Source organism: Centroberyx affinis, unplaced genomic scaffold (genome assembly GCF_046629955.1).
Source record: "Centroberyx affinis isolate AG114_WGS23_722 - 3 ecotype Tasmania unplaced genomic scaffold, CSIRO-AGI_Caff_v1 ptg002816l_1, whole genome shotgun sequence".
NCBI classification, from domain to species: Eukaryota; Metazoa; Chordata; class Actinopteri; order Beryciformes; family Berycidae; genus Centroberyx; species Centroberyx affinis.
Window position 1 is genome coordinate 23703 of NW_027280960.1, and position 19195 is coordinate 42897.

The 19195-nt window shown below is 39.7% G+C and overlaps 1 protein-coding gene across 1 annotated transcript; it reads left to right on the forward strand.

Moving 5' to 3' along the window:
* The first annotated feature begins 281 nt into the window (after positions 1-281).
* LOC139658030 (BPTF-associated chromatin complex component 1-like) lies at positions 282-9281 on the forward strand. Its single transcript, XM_071536048.1, has 5 exons — positions 282-580; positions 1857-1951; positions 3097-3329; positions 6333-6440; positions 7931-9281. Exons 1-5 carry the CDS (start codon positions 560-562, stop codon positions 7993-7995), a joined length of 522 nt encoding a protein of 173 aa, XP_071392149.1. The 5' UTR covers positions 282-559; the 3' UTR covers positions 7996-9281.
* Positions 9282-19195: the final 9914 nt, after the last annotated feature.

Sequence of the window (19195 nt, forward strand, 5' to 3'; positions counted from 1 at the left end):
TGTCAACAAGTGATGGTATTTTGTTAAATAAATTATTGTCATCAAAATATACAACAACTTTACACATACAATACCCACATGAATCGAATTATTAAAAACGTCATTCTGCTGCAGCACAAAATATCTCTGTGCTGCTTGATTTCTATAACAAAACGACAGACACAAAAATAAATTTCACTTCCCATTTTGTTATTGTTGCCAGTCAAAAGCACGTTGGGTGCACGACCAGTCGTAGTAACGTACTTGGAAATGGGAATTTACGAGGAGACAGCGAAGGCGGCATCAGCCAGTCCGTTGTATTTTGTGTCTGAAACCTGGAAGGAAGCTGCAGCTGTAATGTGATTAAACGAAACGCCAGGTCAGGTTGTAGCCATGCAGCGGACTGATGAGATGTTGGATTTTTCCAGACATCAACACTGATAGTGGAGGAACAGCAGAACATTTAGCTGCTACCTGCCGCACCAGGAGGAACGGCGAATGCTAAGCTAACGTTAGCTAGCTAGTTAGCGCCTTAGCTGTGGTTCAGTCCTGTTCATTCAGTCCTATCGAGTTCAGCAGAATGACCTCAGCCTCCACTAAAGTAAGTCATTTTAGGACATGAGTCACTGGGGATGTTGGTTGTCACTGTAGAGTTTCTCTAAGCCAGTTTGAATAGCACATTATCACTTCTATACAGTTGCATTAGGGCACCAAAATAAAAGCCCCCCTCCAAATACGGTTCCCACTCTGAAAGCCTGGAATATCATGGAGTTTTTAGAGGTGTATTCGGGAAAAGTCAGGGAATTTGTTGGAGTTTCTGGAGAAGTCAGCTAATACTTAATAGGGGATTTTCAAATGGGTCAGTCAGCACGCATTTCCCCCCCAATTTGTGTCACATATTCATTGCATTCGATAAATGTTTTCAGTCCATCTGGAGTGGAAACCAGACTGAAAAACAACATAAACAAACCAGGAAGGAAGAATAGTTTTAGGTCATGGATCTGACTTAGTTATGATAAGTTGTGGAAAAGTTGTGCACTTTTGCATCCTTGTAGTAGATGATGAATAGATCAGTGATTCTCAACCTTTTACATATCAAGGACTCCTAGTTTAGTCCACATTAGCGCTACGGACCCCCATTTGATGAGATGTTGTCTCTTGGACCCAAATCTGAGAATATTTGTATTGTTAGATATGATTTTGTCCAGAATCCCATGACTATCTGTATTGTAGGAAGAGAGATAACAGAGAAACTATGATCAAAACAGTCATTCTTCTACATTCTCTAATTGTGTTAACTTCTTGTAAATGAAATAATGCTGAAGTTTAACAATAGATCAATTTGCTGGGGACCACCTGGAACCCCCTCAAGGACCCCTGGTGGTCCCCGGACCCCACGTTGAGAACCACTGGAATAGATTGCCTGTTTGAAAGGCAGTAACCTGTATAATGGCATCAACCTACATCTCAAAAAAATTAAACCACTTGAATTTTTGTCTTTGTATCTCACACACATTTTCTCTTCTATCTCATCTCATCTCTTTCTTTCTTTTAACACACACACACACACACACACACACACACACACACACACACACACACACACAGGCCCTCCCACTCAACTACTAACACTCTCACTTCCCCTATAGCTTAATTTTCCCCATCAGTGCTACTTCAGTTTCAAGTGTTATTTTCATCTCGTTTATATTTTCTCTCTTGTTTTCTATTCCTGTATTTTATCACTTCATTATCACTGTACCAATAAATAATGGCAGTCAGAATATATATGTTGCCATACCAGATGGGAGCAGTGAAGCCCGGGGTTGCCTATAGTGAATTAGTTGATTTAATATTAGTTGTCTGTGTTTATTCTTCAGGTTGGGGAGATCTTCTCTGCAGCAGGAGCAGCCTTCACCAAACTCGGAGAGCTCACCATGCAGCTCCACCCTGTCGCTGACTCCAGTCCTGCAGGGTAACACACACACACACACACACACACACACACACACACACACACACACACACACACACACACAAACTAAGGGTGGTGACGCTCAGTATTCATTTGAGTGAGAGCAGGCGTAGACTTTTTTTTTTTTGGGGGGATTAGGGGAAAGTGACCTCCAAAATCCAAGTGTAGATAGAATGGGTTTAAACTGCTTGCTACTGCCCACCATGGGGTATTTTAGTGGAAGATGACTGTGGGAATAACAGGCCGACCTCCACTAAAATTGAAATTATATTGATAAAAGTGCTGCTTGGCTGATTATATGAATGCTGAATTGAAGAGTGGATCTTAACGATTCAGAAAATATCTTGAGTCATTTTAGGAGGTATATATACCTTTGTGGATAACCAATACCACATTAAAAGTACCACATGTTTTAATGGAGTTTGGCCTGAGTTCTCTCTATACAAGAGAGAATGGTTACCTTTTTTCCTGCTTCTCTCCTAGGTGGTGAGGTGGATCAGAGCCTAGTTATTTGAACCTTCATTTTCTCCAGCTTGACATTAGGGCTGAACAATCAATCGAAATTTTATCTAAATCGCAATATGGCCTACTGCAATTTTCCAAATCGCAGGAGGTGCAATATTTGTTAAAGGTGAAATGTGTCAAAATAGCATTTTAAAGTAAATATTGTGGTGCTGCAGAGATGTCCTGGCCTACACATCATATTCTACAGACTTAAGAAAACATCTTTGTTTGGTACAGATCCCCGCAAAAATCACACCATAATCATTTTAATACGTTTTTCAATGAAAATGAGAATAACGATGTAAAAATGATCATTCCCTCTAATATCGCAAATCATCTCGCAATTGCAATATCAGTCAAAATAATCGCAATTAGATATTTTTTCAAAATCGTTCAGCCCTACTTGACATCTCTACATAGAAACTTATCCCATGTCACCTCCACTATCACTTTGTCTACAGCTGATAACATTGTAAGGCTGATTATGATGCGTTTGGCCCTTACTCTGTTATCCACATTGATTTCGCCAATGTTGTCCATCACTGTCACACCCATAATTGCTCCTCTCCATTGCCTCGTAGCGCCCAGTGTGTAAATGCTTTGTAAAGTCAGTTCAGATCTCATCTCTGTCTTTCCTCCAGTGGTCAGATGAAGAGCACGGTGAAGAGGAAGCTGTACGAGGACAGCGGTCTGCCCGTCTCCTCTGACGGGCCCAAGAAGGTCGTCAAGAAGGCCGCCGCCGCCGCCGCCATCGCCATGGCAACCCAGGGCACCCCAACCGTCATCTCCGTGCCGGCGGCTCAGGTTGTCGTGGCAACGGGGCTCCAGGGCCCCCGGTCTGGCCAGCCCCCCATGAAGAAACAGAAGACTGCAGGTGAGTCACAGAAGCTGAAGGGATCCAGAAGGGAACCATCATGGTCAACAACATAAAACATACATGAACATCGTTTCATGCATGGACAGTGCATGAGACTCAAAGATGTTATGTACTGTCAGATGATGCCTTTGTATGGAGCACCAAGCAAAACATCCTATGGCGGCCATCTTAAAGGGAAAATCCACCCTAAAACACTGTAACTGTTTAAAGGATAAGGCCAGTGTTTTTTAAATGCATTTCTTACCGTCAACAAATCCTATGAAAATAACAAAACCAACAAAGCGTTTGCTCTCCTCCCGTTACTTCCTGACTTCCCACGTTCCGTTTTTAGCCGTCAACCCGGAAGTCATCAAGGCTCCAATTGTAAGCTAAAAACCTTTAAATCCAGCTCACAAAGACATAGTTTACATTTTAAAAATCGCTAACTGTTACCACGAAAATTCAGGCTGTTGCAGTTATTACCAAATCAAATTCAAATGGGAACAAATTCTTCATTACGCCGGGGACTACTTTCAGTGTAAGCAATGCATTAAAAAACACCGGCCTTACCCTTTAAAAGAAGAGCTATTGGCAATGCATTTCTGGGTCCATTTTGTTATTTGGTGGTGTATTTTTCCTATTCCGTGTGGATAATTGGCCAAACGTCGATGACATCAGCACAGCTACAGTGGGGTTGGATAGCAGAAAATGATTCAGCGATCTAAAACATCAACGGTAAACATCAGGTTTTGGTGTCAGTCCCTCAGAATCAAAGAGCGAGGGCTTCTTTCTAGAGCCGCTGTTTTTTTTTTTACTGTTCAACAATTCAACAATACAGGAAGAAGTTCATCATGGAAGAGGAAGACATACCAGTTCCTCCACCAACAGCAGCCTCAATAGACGAGAATGCAAAGCAGCCACAAGATATTTTGCGCTTCAGGGGCAAGACTCTCATCTTTCCCAACTGGAAAAACTTGCTCTGTTCTTACTATCACTATCGCTGTGCTGCTCTCACCTCCGACACCGACAGCTGGATGCAGTAAGTTCAGGGACGTTCTCTAGGGATTGTTGAAAAGCATTTTGGGAAATGTAGGAAATAACTCCTGGACTGAATTGAACATCACAAACTAATGATGTATGACAGTGTAAGAAGATCAGAGGGTGGAATAAGTCATGGATAGGCAGCCATGGTCCATGAAGGGCCAAGAGTCTGCAGATTTTCATGCGAACCAAACACTACACCAGCTGATTTTACCGATTGGCACAATACAATTTCAACCAGAGAGAGGGGAACTGGTGATTGGGTGGAATGAAAACTCCCATCAACGATAGCTGGAAGTCCATTGGAGAATTAGCACAACATAATGTCTAAATATAATACAACCAGGCTAGAAAAAGAGAGATGCCTGTAATAGATTGTTGTGCTGTGGCTGTAGATCCATTCAGTAACTTATAAGTAAAAGAGAATATTCTGATAAGGCGGATGCAATCTCTGAACCCATCGTCTATCGGTCTGATGAGGATTAGACTCTGGGGGCGACGGCCAATATTTCGGGGGTTTCCGGTGTAGCCAGCGGACATCCGGGCCAAGACTTCCTCTTCCGTGAGCCGGTCATTGTTTACAGTCCGATTAGCAACTTGAGACACGAGAGTCGAACGTTTCTCCGCACAAAACACAAACATCGATACTTTTTGTAGGTGTTTTAGGTCCGGACGACATTTCGGCTAATCTCTATAAACAGATATCTGCATATGAGACGTTGTCTCTCAACTCCGACTCCATTCTCGCGTCTCAAGTTGCTAATCAGACTGTAAACAATGACCGGCGCACGGAAGAGGAAGTCTTGGCCTGGATGTCCGCTGGCTACACCGGAAACCCCGAAATATTGGTCTATATTGGTAATAAATATTGGTAATAAAGTCTAATCATTGTCAGACCGATAGACGATGGGTTCCAAGATTGATCCGACATGGCATGTCCTTGGGTCCCCAGCAATACACCCGCCAAGTGTGAAGTAGATCGGACGAACGGTTCTCGAGATTTGCGAAGGACACACATACAGACAGAGACTCCTTGCTTTATAGTATGATGATAGAACTTCTTCCAGGAGGATTTTACTTTTTGTAGGTGTTTTAGGTCCGGACGACATTTCGGCTAATCTCTATAAACAGATATCTGCATATGAGACGTCGTCTCTCAACTCCAACTCCATTCTCACGTCTCAAAAAAAATTCTTGTAATGGCGGAATCAATGAAGTGAGCGAGTAAACTAGTTAAACTAGTAAACTTGCTTCCTACCTCTTGTGGGACACGTAACCTTCAGCGGGAAAAAATCTGGCAAAGCGAGACTGGTAACAGGTGACACTTCTCCGTAGGTATGGTTAGCTTTAGAACTGCAACGATTAATCGATTAATCGATTAGTTGTCAACTATTAAATTAATTGCCAACTATTTTGATAATCGATTAATCGAGTACTTTTTTAAGAAAAATAAGTCAAAATTGTCTGATTCCAGCTTCTTAAATGTGAATATTTTCTGGTTTCTTTACTCCTCTATGACAGTAAACTGAATATCTTTGGGTTGTGGACAAAACAAGACATTTGAGGACGTCATCTTGGGCTTTGGGAAACACTGATCCACATTTTTCACCATTTCCTGACATTTTATAGACCAAACAACTAATCGATTAATCGAGAAAATAATCAACAGATTGATCAACAATGAAAATAATCGTTAGTTGCAGCCCTAGTTAGCTTAGCTATTAGCCTTTATGCACGGTTTGCCCTTGGGGTTCTCAGTAGTCCAGTAGTTCTGCTGTGCTTTATTTACAAATGTGTTGTGGTTTCTGTCACCCTCTAGTGGTCGGGAAATCGCTTATTGCAGCTTTAAAACTGATGCTTTCACTTTTACTGGGATATTTATTAATTTACTTTTTTCACATTGTCCACTAATGCTACAATTAATTTTCCTCTTCTTTTGTGTGTGTGTGTGTGTGTGTGTGTGTGTGTGTGTGTGTGTAGATGTGACACTCAGTGCTCTGAATGACTCGGATGTCAACAGTGATCTGGTGGACATTGAGGGACTCGGTGAGGGTTCCAACTCCAAAAAACTCAACAACTTTGATCAAGGTGAAGCTTTAATTCATGAACACATACAGAATAACTCAAATAGACAATATGTGAAAGAAAAGTGACGTTTTGGCATACGCGGTGATCAACTTCCTGTCGTGCAACGGGAAGATTGGTAACGCTTTTACCTTGGGGTGCTGATGTGGAGCTGAAGGTTACGAAGACTGAAATCCAAGCACAGTGTTTTACTTTGTTGTAAAATTTCACGTAAAAAAACCCAGTAATTTGCTTTGCAGTTTTTGAGAAAACCCACGGCAAAATCAAGTATTTTTGTTTGCAATATTCACTGACTGTAGGGAACTGAGACAATTCCTCCACAAAAAATCCTTACGTTTTGTTGATAGTGATGGAAAGTGTCCTCCAGTCTCTACGAGTTAAACTGGGTTGAAATCTGCCGACACAAATTGAGCCTCATTCACAAAACCTTAAATTATTCTTACTTTTATTCTTGAGAAAAGTTTTAAATGTAAAAACAATTGCAGGATTCATGACATGTGCAAGGACTTAATTTTGTTCACAATTAACATATTGATGTACAATCTATTAGTTCTCTTTTACTTATTGCTTATATGTTAACATTCATAACATATATGACATTGATCAATGATGACGCCTACAGAGAATACATCCATCGAGTGAGTTTGACCATAAGAATGTTTCAAATCACCCCTGACTGTTCTTTATACCAAAGGAAAAAAACCAAAGTGATGAAAAAAAATTATAAATGCTGAATGTAAGCACAGTTTTAAATGAAATCTGCTTACAGGTGCAATGACCACTCGCATTAGGATCAACACTATCCTCAAAATACACTTGGCACTAATTACCCAAACAAAATGTTGTTAGTGCTCATTGTGAAAACACTGGTGATATACATAGAAAAGTTATAATTCACTTGTGACTTATGCCTTGTGCCTAGATTAATAAATAATTTGATTTGAAAGCAATTTGATTGGTCACTAACTGTTCTCTACCTGTATTTAAAGCTGCTCTGCCTAGTTTTAAGAAGGAAGTGGTCACCCCTGAAAAAGATAACGATGAAATTGATGATATAGTTTAAAGGAAAAGTTCACCCCAAGATGCAAATTCAGCCATTATCTGCTCATCCCCAATGGAAAGTCTGTTGACGTTTGCAGGAAAACCAAACACAGAACGTTAGCCGTGTTCCATCTCAGTCTTTTAACAAACTGTTGAAGTTAACAGGGAAATCTTTTTACAGCTCCAAAAAAAAAAAAGCAGAAAATGTCAATCAAGTTTCCAACAGCTGCAGCATAATTCAAATGTTAGGTAGCCAAACAATTGCATTGTGGGTCCAAAAGTCCAATATTTATCTCATTATCTACGTATATACGGCTGAATTTGTACATCAAAATCTGGACTAGTTCAGCTTGAAGTATTTGCGAATGATTACTAGTGATGGATGAGTGTGAAGATTCTTCTATAGTCACGGCTTTAAAGATGTTTTTTTTTTTTTTTTTCTGTCTCCACAGATAACCTGAACCTAGATTCCAGTCTCATCATGAATCCCAGTGACCTTCCTCTCCTCTCCCGTTGACCTTTCACCTCCTCTGGCTGCTGTTGTGTCGGGTCCGCCCGGATCATCAAAACATTTAGACTTTTTTCAACTTTCTTATTCTTTCTTTCTTCTTTATTTCCCTTTACTTTAACGTCTGCCTCGTTGACTTTTGCTTTCTGAAAAATCCAGGAAGTCTTAGAGGACTGATTTCAGTCAGCCATGAAGCTGCTGTAAGATTCGTCCTTCCTGTGTATTTAAAGAAAAGCCAGAAAGCAAACACAATGAAGCAGAGAAACGTCTGGAGGTCTTACGTCTGCATCTAGAAGATAAAACACTCCTGTCCTGCCTTCCTGCTTCCTCATCCAGACGCATTCATGTTGCATAGAGAAAGCTCCTCAATATGAGAAAGCAGATGTTTGTCTTCATTATGTAAATAGTACTATTTAATAGTATTTTTTTGTTTTGTTTAATGCAACATTTGTGCAAACTCCTTGTCCTGTCAGATGTTAACATGAGTCTCAGTGTAGCCCAACATAACACAAGAGAGCAGGACAATTACAATTTAGCGTACGCATTGCAGAGAGAGTATGAGTGATGATTTATGTTTTGTAAGTGAATTGTCTAAATTCCTTCCTTCCTCTGATCTTGCCAGCAAAAGTCTATTGGAGGTTACAAGAAAGGAAAAAGGTCTTTTTTTTTATTTTTTATTTTCATACAGTTTTGAAGAGTTGTAATAATCCGTGTTTGAGAGCCACAGTTGACTCTTACCCATCACAGAGGTATGGTGCAACCAAATAACCATCTAATAAGGATATATCATGCAAGTCACAAGCCTTTGTACATTTAGGGTTAACCATTAAAATAATAATGGTTATTAAGGACACTTCACATGAAGTCAAATAATGTTCATAAATAGCATTTGAAAATGTTAACTTTGGTACTACTGCCTGTGTATCATGACAGGAATTCATGCGTGTGAATCAGGAGTCAAATTTAAGATGGTAGATGTTTCTCTTTATCTCTTCTGGTTCTTATCTTCCATTTCCATCCATCTGATGGCCTCCTGAACAGTTTTTTTTTTCTACAACAGTTTCGAGAGATCTTAAAGTAATAACCCATATTCACACCGGACTTACCAGTGCATTATAGAATTATGAGCCCAGTCAAGTAATTTGTTCCTTCTCTCTTTATAACATTAAAACTTCTGTTTCCTTTAAAGGTGTACAACTCCATGATAAACCAGACCACTGTAGTTTAGTAGAGGCCTTGCTCTTTAAGGGGGAGTGACTGTGGAACTGTTGTTAATATGAATGCTGTTTAATAAAGTGGACTTTTAGATTTTACTAAACATTTAGTCTCTTTCCTGTGGTCCTGTGCTCTTTAAACTTTTGTTCTGCTGCTGAACTGTCCAGAACAACCACTACAGAATATTCACTTTTCATTCCTCATGCTGCTCTTAAAATATGAACCACAACACATAAAAGGCTAGTGATGAATGTGTGCAGATTATTTTCAGCATATGATCATTAGGCTATAAAAACATAACATGGTGCATATTTGAAACATTTAATAATATTAAAGTGAATGAGCATTGTTTACTTAGATATAGGGATGTTATGGATAATGGTGGAGAACAGAATTAATTGTTAAAAAATAATTACCCAATTATATCAACACATAGTATAACAGTGCAAAACCCCATATTTTCAATATATTACATGATTGCTGCGAACAAAGTACACCTGCTTCTTATTCCCTTCTTTATCTTACATTTTATATATATAGGCTTTAGTATGATCATGTGTGGAATGTGTAAAAGGGCTAGATTGATGTATTTGCCAATATTGGGCTTTAATTAAGAATCAGATATTAGCCAGGCGGTGTCGTCCACCTCTGATATGATGGAGGTTCCTCCCTGATCACAGCTACAGAAAAACAGTCTAGAAACCTTGACATGACAGTTGATTTACTTTGCATTTTATTTATTCATTTAATTGCTCAATAATATACAGTATTTGTACATTTATTCTTGATTTAAAGGCAGTAACGCATCCCAGAGTTTCCCTGCCATTGAATAGGTGTTGGTGGGTCCCCCTGCCTTAAAGAGCTGTAAAAGAATTTCATTAGTCTGGGTTTCAAAGGACAGTTTTAGTGTCCATGATGGTCTAAATGCTGTTTCAGGGGCTTTTCCACCCTGACAAGAATACAATTCTGGGGAAACACTGAATACTTGGAATTATTTGCCATGAAAATGGAAAAATTTAAAGATATTTTATTGGCACAAAATACCGTCTAGCGGCAGCTTGAATGCAAAAATATTATCGGTCTTCAAAAACCCATACTGATTGAACCCTAATAGGTAATATTCAACGAATTTAAGTGTACAAATACATACGAGATTTTCTTGGTCGCAAATAATCGAGAAGGAACAAATATCTGTTCTTGTGCACAGGAGGAGGAGGATGAGGAGGAGTGTGTGTCTGACTGGAGCAGCACAAACCATACTGGCAGCCCAGAGAGGATAAATACCAGTAATGATGTGCTGCTACTGCTTGGCACACTGACTGGTAGCGTCACCACACACACACACACACACACACACACACACACACAGAAGAATGGAAGCAGAGGGTCCAGAGACAAAGATGGAGGGCATGTAGCATCTAGCACTTGAAGCGCTCCAGCTAAAACCCTCAGACCCTGGCTGGAGAAACAGCAGGACAGTGAAACACTTGCTGGGGGAGACACCGGGTTTCCATCCCTGCAGCTTTTTGCTAATAATTCTGTTTTGAATTAGAAAAGCTAAATGACTCGATGTGATAAAATAGAGATGGGCACACATTTGTTCCATAAATAATGATGTAGGCCTGGTGCAACTGGTTCAGTTTCATTGTACAGCAAAAGTTGTATTGGCTTTGGGCTTTCTGAAATGTCTGTAAAATATTTGTCTGGCACAACCGGTAGAAATGTCAATATGTGTGAATGGTCGTATGACATTAGAATATCAAATGTATTGTTTCTAACATGTACAAGTCTCCACTGTGGTTGTATGACCAGTAGTTTGTACATTAGAATATTGCAAAGGTCATGTGCTTGTTGTCTTCAGGTGAAAGCAGGAAATAGGAGCAGCATCAGTTGACGTCTTGCCCAATGCTAATCAGTTCTTGAAAGACTTTTCTTCATGGCTGTTTTCTCTCTGCTACCTTCAGGAAGCTAATTTATTCGCACCAACCCAACCAATACTGAAAGACTCTTTCCATTTTTCTGCTTGATGTGTTTTCTGATTTTTAGGAAGCTGATTTATTCACTTCAATCCACCTGATAGAATCACACCTATATTCACAATTTATTTTTTTGTGACATTTAAAAAATGTGCATAAAATTGAATAGATTGGACAGTTGAATGGAAATATATCTTATGCTTGACTAAAGGAGAGGCAGCTATCCTGTAGGACAACAGATTTCAGCATAGTGTCACCCCAGCTAGGCTCACATGCTATCAACTGGAAATATCCACTAATATCAGGCTAAAATCATATTTTCATCAGAAATATGAACTAGATGAATCAGTAGCAAAAAAGTAATAATTTAAGTCCCCATATTCATTTTTCATGATTTTCCTTTCAAATATACTCTTATTTCAGGTTAAGAATAATGTTCTTGCTGGTGTTTTGCAAATAAATGTAGTTCAGTTAAAACTGTATTGAGTGAATGAATTTAAAGACAAAGTCCTCACAACGCTGGACCCTGATTGGCCGAGAACACCAGCTCCCCCCAGTTGGAACGAGGTGAACCTGCTGAGTGGAGACTCTGCAGTTCAAATGCTGCAAACCGGCCTGATTGGAAGGATTTCAGTCATTCTTTAGCGAGGGAGCCAATCAGGACCGTGTCCAGTAGTGATGCGTTTACTAGACTTACCAGGAAATTGCCTGGCAAAAAAACTTTAAATTCAACCACTCAAGCAAACTCAAATGTTTTCATTAAACATATTTTGATCATGATTTAAATTGATATAAATAGCAGAAAAAAAATAATGTCTGTATCAGGGCCCCTTTAACTCACTGTCCCAGTCCTATTATTGCTGTAGACTGAATATTTCATTAAAAATCTAAAGGCTGCTCCAATTTAACAAGGCAGATGGTGTCCATGTTCACTGTTGTTTCACTCTGGTCATGAAATTTTTTTAGTAATCAAAGGCAATGTGATATTTCAAGTTTTTGGACTTGTAGCTCCCATTCTATTTCTTTATTTCCCGTTTTTTTTGGTCGATGCAGATTTTTTTTTTTTTTTTTAGTCATCCTCAATAGATCCCTGATTTTAATCGTGTTTGTTAACAAGGAGGATGCTGTCTCCGCCGCATCACGCCCAACAAGAGGACAATACAACAGTTAGGAGACTAAGTGGAGTTGGGAGTCGGCCGATCAGGAGGATGCTCCGGTCACTATTGGCACTGCTGTTCAAAACCTCGCCACTGAAATTTTAGTCATTCTCTTGGTTTTACAGTGAACAGGTTATTGGTTGAACAAGTTTCACGACCCTAGAGCCAAAAACCTGTTGGCTATTTTTTTTTTTTTTTTTTTTTAAATGAACCTCAATCTGGAAATTAAGTTTTCCCCCCCCCTTAAATCCTATAAATTCTATTTATTTTTTTTTTGGAAATACTGTTTCATCTGATGGCAGGGATGCTGTACTGGTAGATGAGACTGGTAGATTTACAGGTTGACCACTTTGTGTCCACAGATTGCACACACTCATTTACTGGTGTAGCCTGGTTTGACCATAACACCATAACAGTAAAACACTGAAACTGAACTGATGAACCAGAACACACAGACAGATACATGTGATGCTGCAAAATCTGCTAACACTGACTGGAATGGACAGACAACTAACACAGAGACAGCTGCAGAAGACACATATGAACTCTGACCTTTGAGAAACAAATAAACAAAAAAAAACAAAAAAAACAAAAAAAAAAAGCAATGACAGTTATTACAGATACAACTCCACATGATCTGAGCTAGTTATCCTCTGGTTGTCTGTGGTCCGTGAATGTGACTGGCTGCCAGTGGGGAATCCCATGGCTCACGGTGGCAGCACATAATGATTTGGAGCGATGCATCAGTTATCTGCAAAACATGATGTGCTGCTAGAGCGAACCCTGGACACACTGACCACATGGGATTAACATGGGACACACTGGTGGCCATTCTCCATCATGTATACTGGTGTATACTGGTGTACAACTGGAGAGATAAAGTGGAAAAACACATTAGTTCAACATCCAAAGAGATCAAATGTAAATTAAGGTACATTAGTATTCTTTCCTCAATTTTTCCCAGTGTTATATTTAGTTGTATAATATGTTTTTTGGATGATTAATACTTTGGCTGATTTACATAAAACCTGTCTTAATGTAGACCATAAATTGTGAGACACAAAGTAACTGAGAGAAAAAACTTTCTGAGAGGAATCTGAGTTTTAGCAGCTAACCAAAAAAGACATAATTTAATTAAAGTGTACATGAACTAATTGTCTAACAAGTTGTTAAATAGTAGCGGCGTTATAAAAAAAAAAAAAAAAAAGTAAGGTAATTCAATAATGACCTGCACAGTAAATTTAAAATGTTCCACATTATGTCACATGAAAATCCACCAAAGCACTTTTGTAAAGTAAAGTAAATCTCATCCAAACAAAATGGATGAAGGGTGAGAGGACAAAATGGAGGAAGAGGAAGAAAAAGGAGGGAAGAGCAGTAGTGAAGAATACACTAGAGCTACTGCTTATCTGCTTTAAGGGTTACTTTAGAAAAATGTACAAAATACTGTCTGCAAAAATATCCAGAACTGGTTTTATGAGAATTGTTTGATTTTGTTATATAATATTTTCTGATGTGGCAGCTCATTTTCCTCACCTTTTTGCATTTTTTTTTTTTTTAGATAGGAGGAAATCTATTTTTCTTCAATATGCAGAAATGTTTACTGAGCAAAATAACTACTGCTAATTTTATTTGTTGTAAATTAAATTAGTATTTTTCATTTCATCATAAGGCCAATTTCACACACTTATGCAAAATTGCTGTTGCATCATTTCTCCTATTTACACTCTAATATATTATGGGGAACAAAATAACTAAAGCAATCCAAACCCAGGAAATTATGCATAATTAAATTCAATAATTACAAAAATGAAATATCAATATATTTTGCCTGTGATAAAACAGTGTGCCAACTGCTAAGAACACACTAGTGGGGATTACAGTTAAAAACAACATTCTGACCACAACTCAAAACCCAGAGAAACAAATGGCAGAAACAATAAAGAAACAATTATATGGCAGGAAATACAGGGTTCATACTCAGTTTCAATACAAAACTCTACACTTTATCCACACCGTAATTCCTCGATTTGATTTGAAGATTCTGGTTGGTGTTCAGTATGATGATGATGGTCGTTTTGCCCCTACCAGCCTAACTATGCTATATCACTCTATAGGTGACGAGTACTCTTCATTAGCAACAAATATCAGAATATGTGAGATGGCGGGAGTCTAAAACCACAGACAATGTATAGTTGCATGCATATCGGGAATGTACAGTAATATTTTTACATACTTTTCCAAACTTTTCTGTGCAATTTCCAAACTTTTCAAGACCTGGAAATGACCGAATTCCTTTTTTTTTTTACAAACATTTCCAGACTTTCTAGGCCTGTGTAAGAACCCCGGAAAGAGTAGTGTTTGAATTCCTGCTATTGATGGAAAGAGGGAAATGGATGGGGAAAAGCCTGGGGTGACGCATATCTAAATATGTCGCTATTTAAATAATACATTTTTTTTTTAAATTAACCAAGAGAAACGGTGACAATAGCGCTAAAATGAAGAGTGAGGGCCGGAGGAAGAGATAGAAAATAGATGAGAGAAAAAGGAAAGAGAGAGAGAGAGGGGGAAGGCGTCATCAGCTGCAATGACCTTGACAGTGACATTGATACCGAAACACCTGAACAGCATCCTGACCTTAACGGGGGGGGTGGGGGAGTTTACAGACTTAGAAAATAGTAAGATCAATGAGAGAGAGAGAGAGAACAGTTGAAGGTGGGGGATGGGGGTCCTTGGCAGTTCATCTATTGCTGATGTGGCCCTTAGGAAATAATCCAGACACACACTACCCAGTATTAGATATTACTGTTCCTCTGGTGTGGTTCAGTGGCTCTCCATCTCTACAGAAAAAACTTATTTCAGTCAACTATATTCCAAAATTGAGTCATTTCACTGCTGGGTAAAGTCAGATGGAGCATGTGCAAGAGCAGAGAGTATACGAAAATATTAACTGGTGCTGGAGGAGGAACAAACTATATTTATATAGAAGTCGGGGTGGAGGAATTATCATACTAGCCTGGTTTTGTTCCTTTTTAATCAAGATTGAGTAGCTGAAATATTAAATCCACAAAAGTAAAGAAAAGCATCCAAAGCAACTACAGTCTGTGTCTTGCTGTAGCAGCATAAAGTACTTCTACTGTGATTACAACCAAGGAACATAAAAAAAGGCCCTAATAGGCACCAATTTTAAATAACTACGTTCAGTCTCTATACTATTTAGGTCTGTAGTAGCATAAAGTGTTTTTAGTTTCATCAACATGTGGAATGTGTTCAGATCTGTTAAACAGGTGTGTGTGTTTGAACAAGCTGAATAAAATACAGTGTTGCTTTGAATACAAGAAGAACTCTAGTCCACAGCAAATCTAGCAAACTGCAAAGCAATAACTATATTTAGGGTGTAATTGCAAAACTGCAGAATAATTGCACTGACACTTTCTGTTTGATGAGTTTAAAAACAGTTTCCAGGGAAGAGGAGAAGAGGGGAAAATGGCCTCTGAGCACCACACCCGCCCTGGTGTACTTAAACTTTTCACATTCAGAAAAGTTGGATTTAAGAGGCAAAAATGCTCAGATACGTCGAATGTTTTGCCACAAATAAAATACTAGGAAATCAAATTTGTCTATTTTACGAAGTATTCGCTCACTTTTCAAAAACAGCTTAAAAGCCAGGTTGAGAAGGAGAAAAGCAAGGCCAAGGTCAGAAAGAAAGCATTTGAACTGGACTAACTGGAGAAAAGCAGAGTTCATATCCCAACTCCCTGAATACTCACATTTGGCCCTATAGAGCCATATGACCACACTGAATCATAAATACATTCAATTAAAGGGGCTTTTTGGTGATGGAAGATGATTGGATTTGAAACAGCTCATGTCAGCAGTAAAGAGCAGCGACAGGCATTAGATTCAGAAACCCAAACTGCCAGCCTCATTCAAAAAAAAAAAAAACAGGGAAAGAGAAAGGGAGAGAGAGGTAGAAAGAGAGAGTGGGGTGGGGGGGTGGGGTGGGGTGTGGGGGGGCAAGAGAGAGAAGGAAAAAGAGCGCGACAGAAATTGTGGTGGAGGGAAAGGAAGAAAGAGAGAGAGAGAGAGAGAGAGAGAGAAGAAAAGCAGAGCTGAGAAAAGCTCTTTTCCTCTCTGTGGCCTGTTGGTTTCTCCATTCAAAGCAACAGAGGCCATTTTAAAAAGCTTTCAAACAGAGGAAAAAAAAAAAATTCACTTACCGTCTGCTGCTGGGTAATGATATTATAAACCAAATGAAGGAGCCAGTTACTAACTACCCCTAACTACTAACTACCCCATCCAAAGAGAACACTGTTAGTTATCTAAGCAGAACTGCCCCCTCACTTCACCCTCACCTTCTCTCCCCTCATGTTGTGTGGATGCTGTTACCAAAAGGCCAATATATTCTGTCACTAACTGAAACTAGAAATAAACTAGTCCACAATCTGAAATTGCAACAGCTGAAAAAAAAACACAGAACATTTAGACTACAGCATGACACAAAGATATTCAAATGACAAAAAACAAAAAAGGAAAATTAAAAAAAAAAGACGTCACTAAAACACACACACTCTCACTCTCTCGCACACACATACACAAACACACACACACACTCACACACACGTGCCCAATACAAACACATATCAATGGGAATATACCCAGTCTACTATGATGAGAGGGAGAGAGGAGAAAAAAGGCCTGTGAGGGGTTTCTGGTTGCTCCTGCTTCTTTTCCTAGTTGGGGGGAGCTCTGGTCCCAAAAATTGGCCCCCAAAAACTGAATGTCCCCCCTCACCCTTCCTTCCTAGCCCTTCACTTCTTTACCCCCATAGCTATCTGAGTGTGTCTCCCAGTCTGTGTTGACTTCAGTCCTCCTCAGTGCTGCTGCCTCGCTGGAGCTCCAGCTACACAGACTGAGACACTGAGGAGGCTCAGTAGGCATAAAAACCTACAGGGCTGCAGCCTTTTTCCCCGGCCATCACTTTCTACAATACAAATCAACATTTTTGGAGGCGCCGAAAAATCTGAAAAAAAATCAGGGCGTCCCCGCGGGCGTGTGCGAGACGTGTGTGAAATTAGGGGTCTGCCGGCGCTACCGTTGGTGGGCAAAAAATTAATTTGTGGAAGGCGAGGGGGCTGCTGCGCTGTGCTGAGCGCTGTGCTGTAACCTTGCCAAGCTGCTCAGCCGTCAGACTGAAAGAAAGACTGAGGAGAGAGGGAGGGAGGAAGAGGAGAGAGGAGAGGGAGGGAAATAAAATGGAGAAAGTGTGGCTGCGAGAGTAAGTTCTCTGTGCGTTCGAACACAGCGGCGTCGACGGGATTTCCGAGCCCTCGCTTTCCAGGACCGACTCGCAGAACGTACACGCCATAAAAAAAAAACCACAGCAAAGAAATGAAAAAGAGAGTGAGCGCAACAGGCCCGACTTTTCTTTTCTTTTTTTTTTTTTTTTTTTTTTTTTTTTCGCATACCGAGACGAGGGAGGGAAAGGGAATGAATGATGCCGGGTCGAGAAAAAAGTGGAGGGGAATTAATGGAGAAATATGTTGTAAATTGCACTGAGGGCTTTGTGCAATTGTGTGGTTGACTTGCCAGTAATGTAATTTGGTCATGAGATGGGAGCCGGCAGGAGGGAGGCCGGCCCTCATACTGCTGAAAGTGCTGCTCTCAAACTACACTGCTTTACCAAGAGGACATGGAGGCTTTTCCCACCCCCTTTTCTGTTACGCACACACACACACACACACACACACACACACACACACACACACACACACACACACACAGAGTCCACACAATATTAGAATAAAGACCAAGGCCCTGCTTTCAGAGTGTTTAGGTCCATGCAGACAGACTGAATTTCGACCAAGAGCAAATCCTCACCAAACCAACTCCAACCGGACAGCACATCACTTCACTACCTCCTGCCCCTTTACAATAGCTCGTGACTAAACTGAGGTCCGGGGACACCCAGGGGTCTTGAGGGGGTTCCAGAGGGTCCCCCAGCAAAAACGAGGGATAGTTTAATCTGTATATCGTATTAATTCACCAGAAATCGTCTCAATTAGAGAATGTGTAGGGATGACTTCGGTAAGCCTAGATTCCACTGTTATCTCGCCAAGCACAGTGTAGACAGTTGTACAATTCAGTGCTAAATCAACAGCTAAAATCCTCCAATATGGGACTAAATACGATCAAATGGTCAGTGTGGTCTAACATGAGTCTATTTGACATGACAGTACATTACAGTATGAACGCTGGGACACAGAAAACGTTGCAGCATCACACCCAAGAAAGCAGTATGCATGCTGACATATTAGTTATAATGAACTGAGTCTTTCTGAAACACCTCGGTAAATATAGTTCATACACTCAGACGTCATAGTTGTGTATGTGACTGCTGTAACACTGTTAGAATAGTGCAGAATACACATAGTGGGCTTTCTTCTTTTTTTTTCTTCTTTTTTTTATAGCTCACTAGAACAACATCACAATCCTTTTATTGTTATTTAATTTTATAGCCTAGTCCTTATCAGCCCCTTGGCATATGATGTAATGTATGAAATGAGACTAGAATTCAATAGAATAGAACAAAATCATGAGTATACTTGTTTTGCTAAATTTCACTTTGTGTAAGCACCTATTTTTTTTTAGCTATATTCAATTGTATTTAACTCAAAATAGCATCTATATGCGAGGTTATCCTCAGAAATATCTTATACGACAACACAATCAATGTTCAGTTACACCTTAACTATAACTATACACCTCACTAGAGAATTCAAATCAGGGTTAAATCAACAAGCCCAGGCACTATAACTCACAATTCCAATATTTTTTGAAAGTAGACAGGGAATATTATAG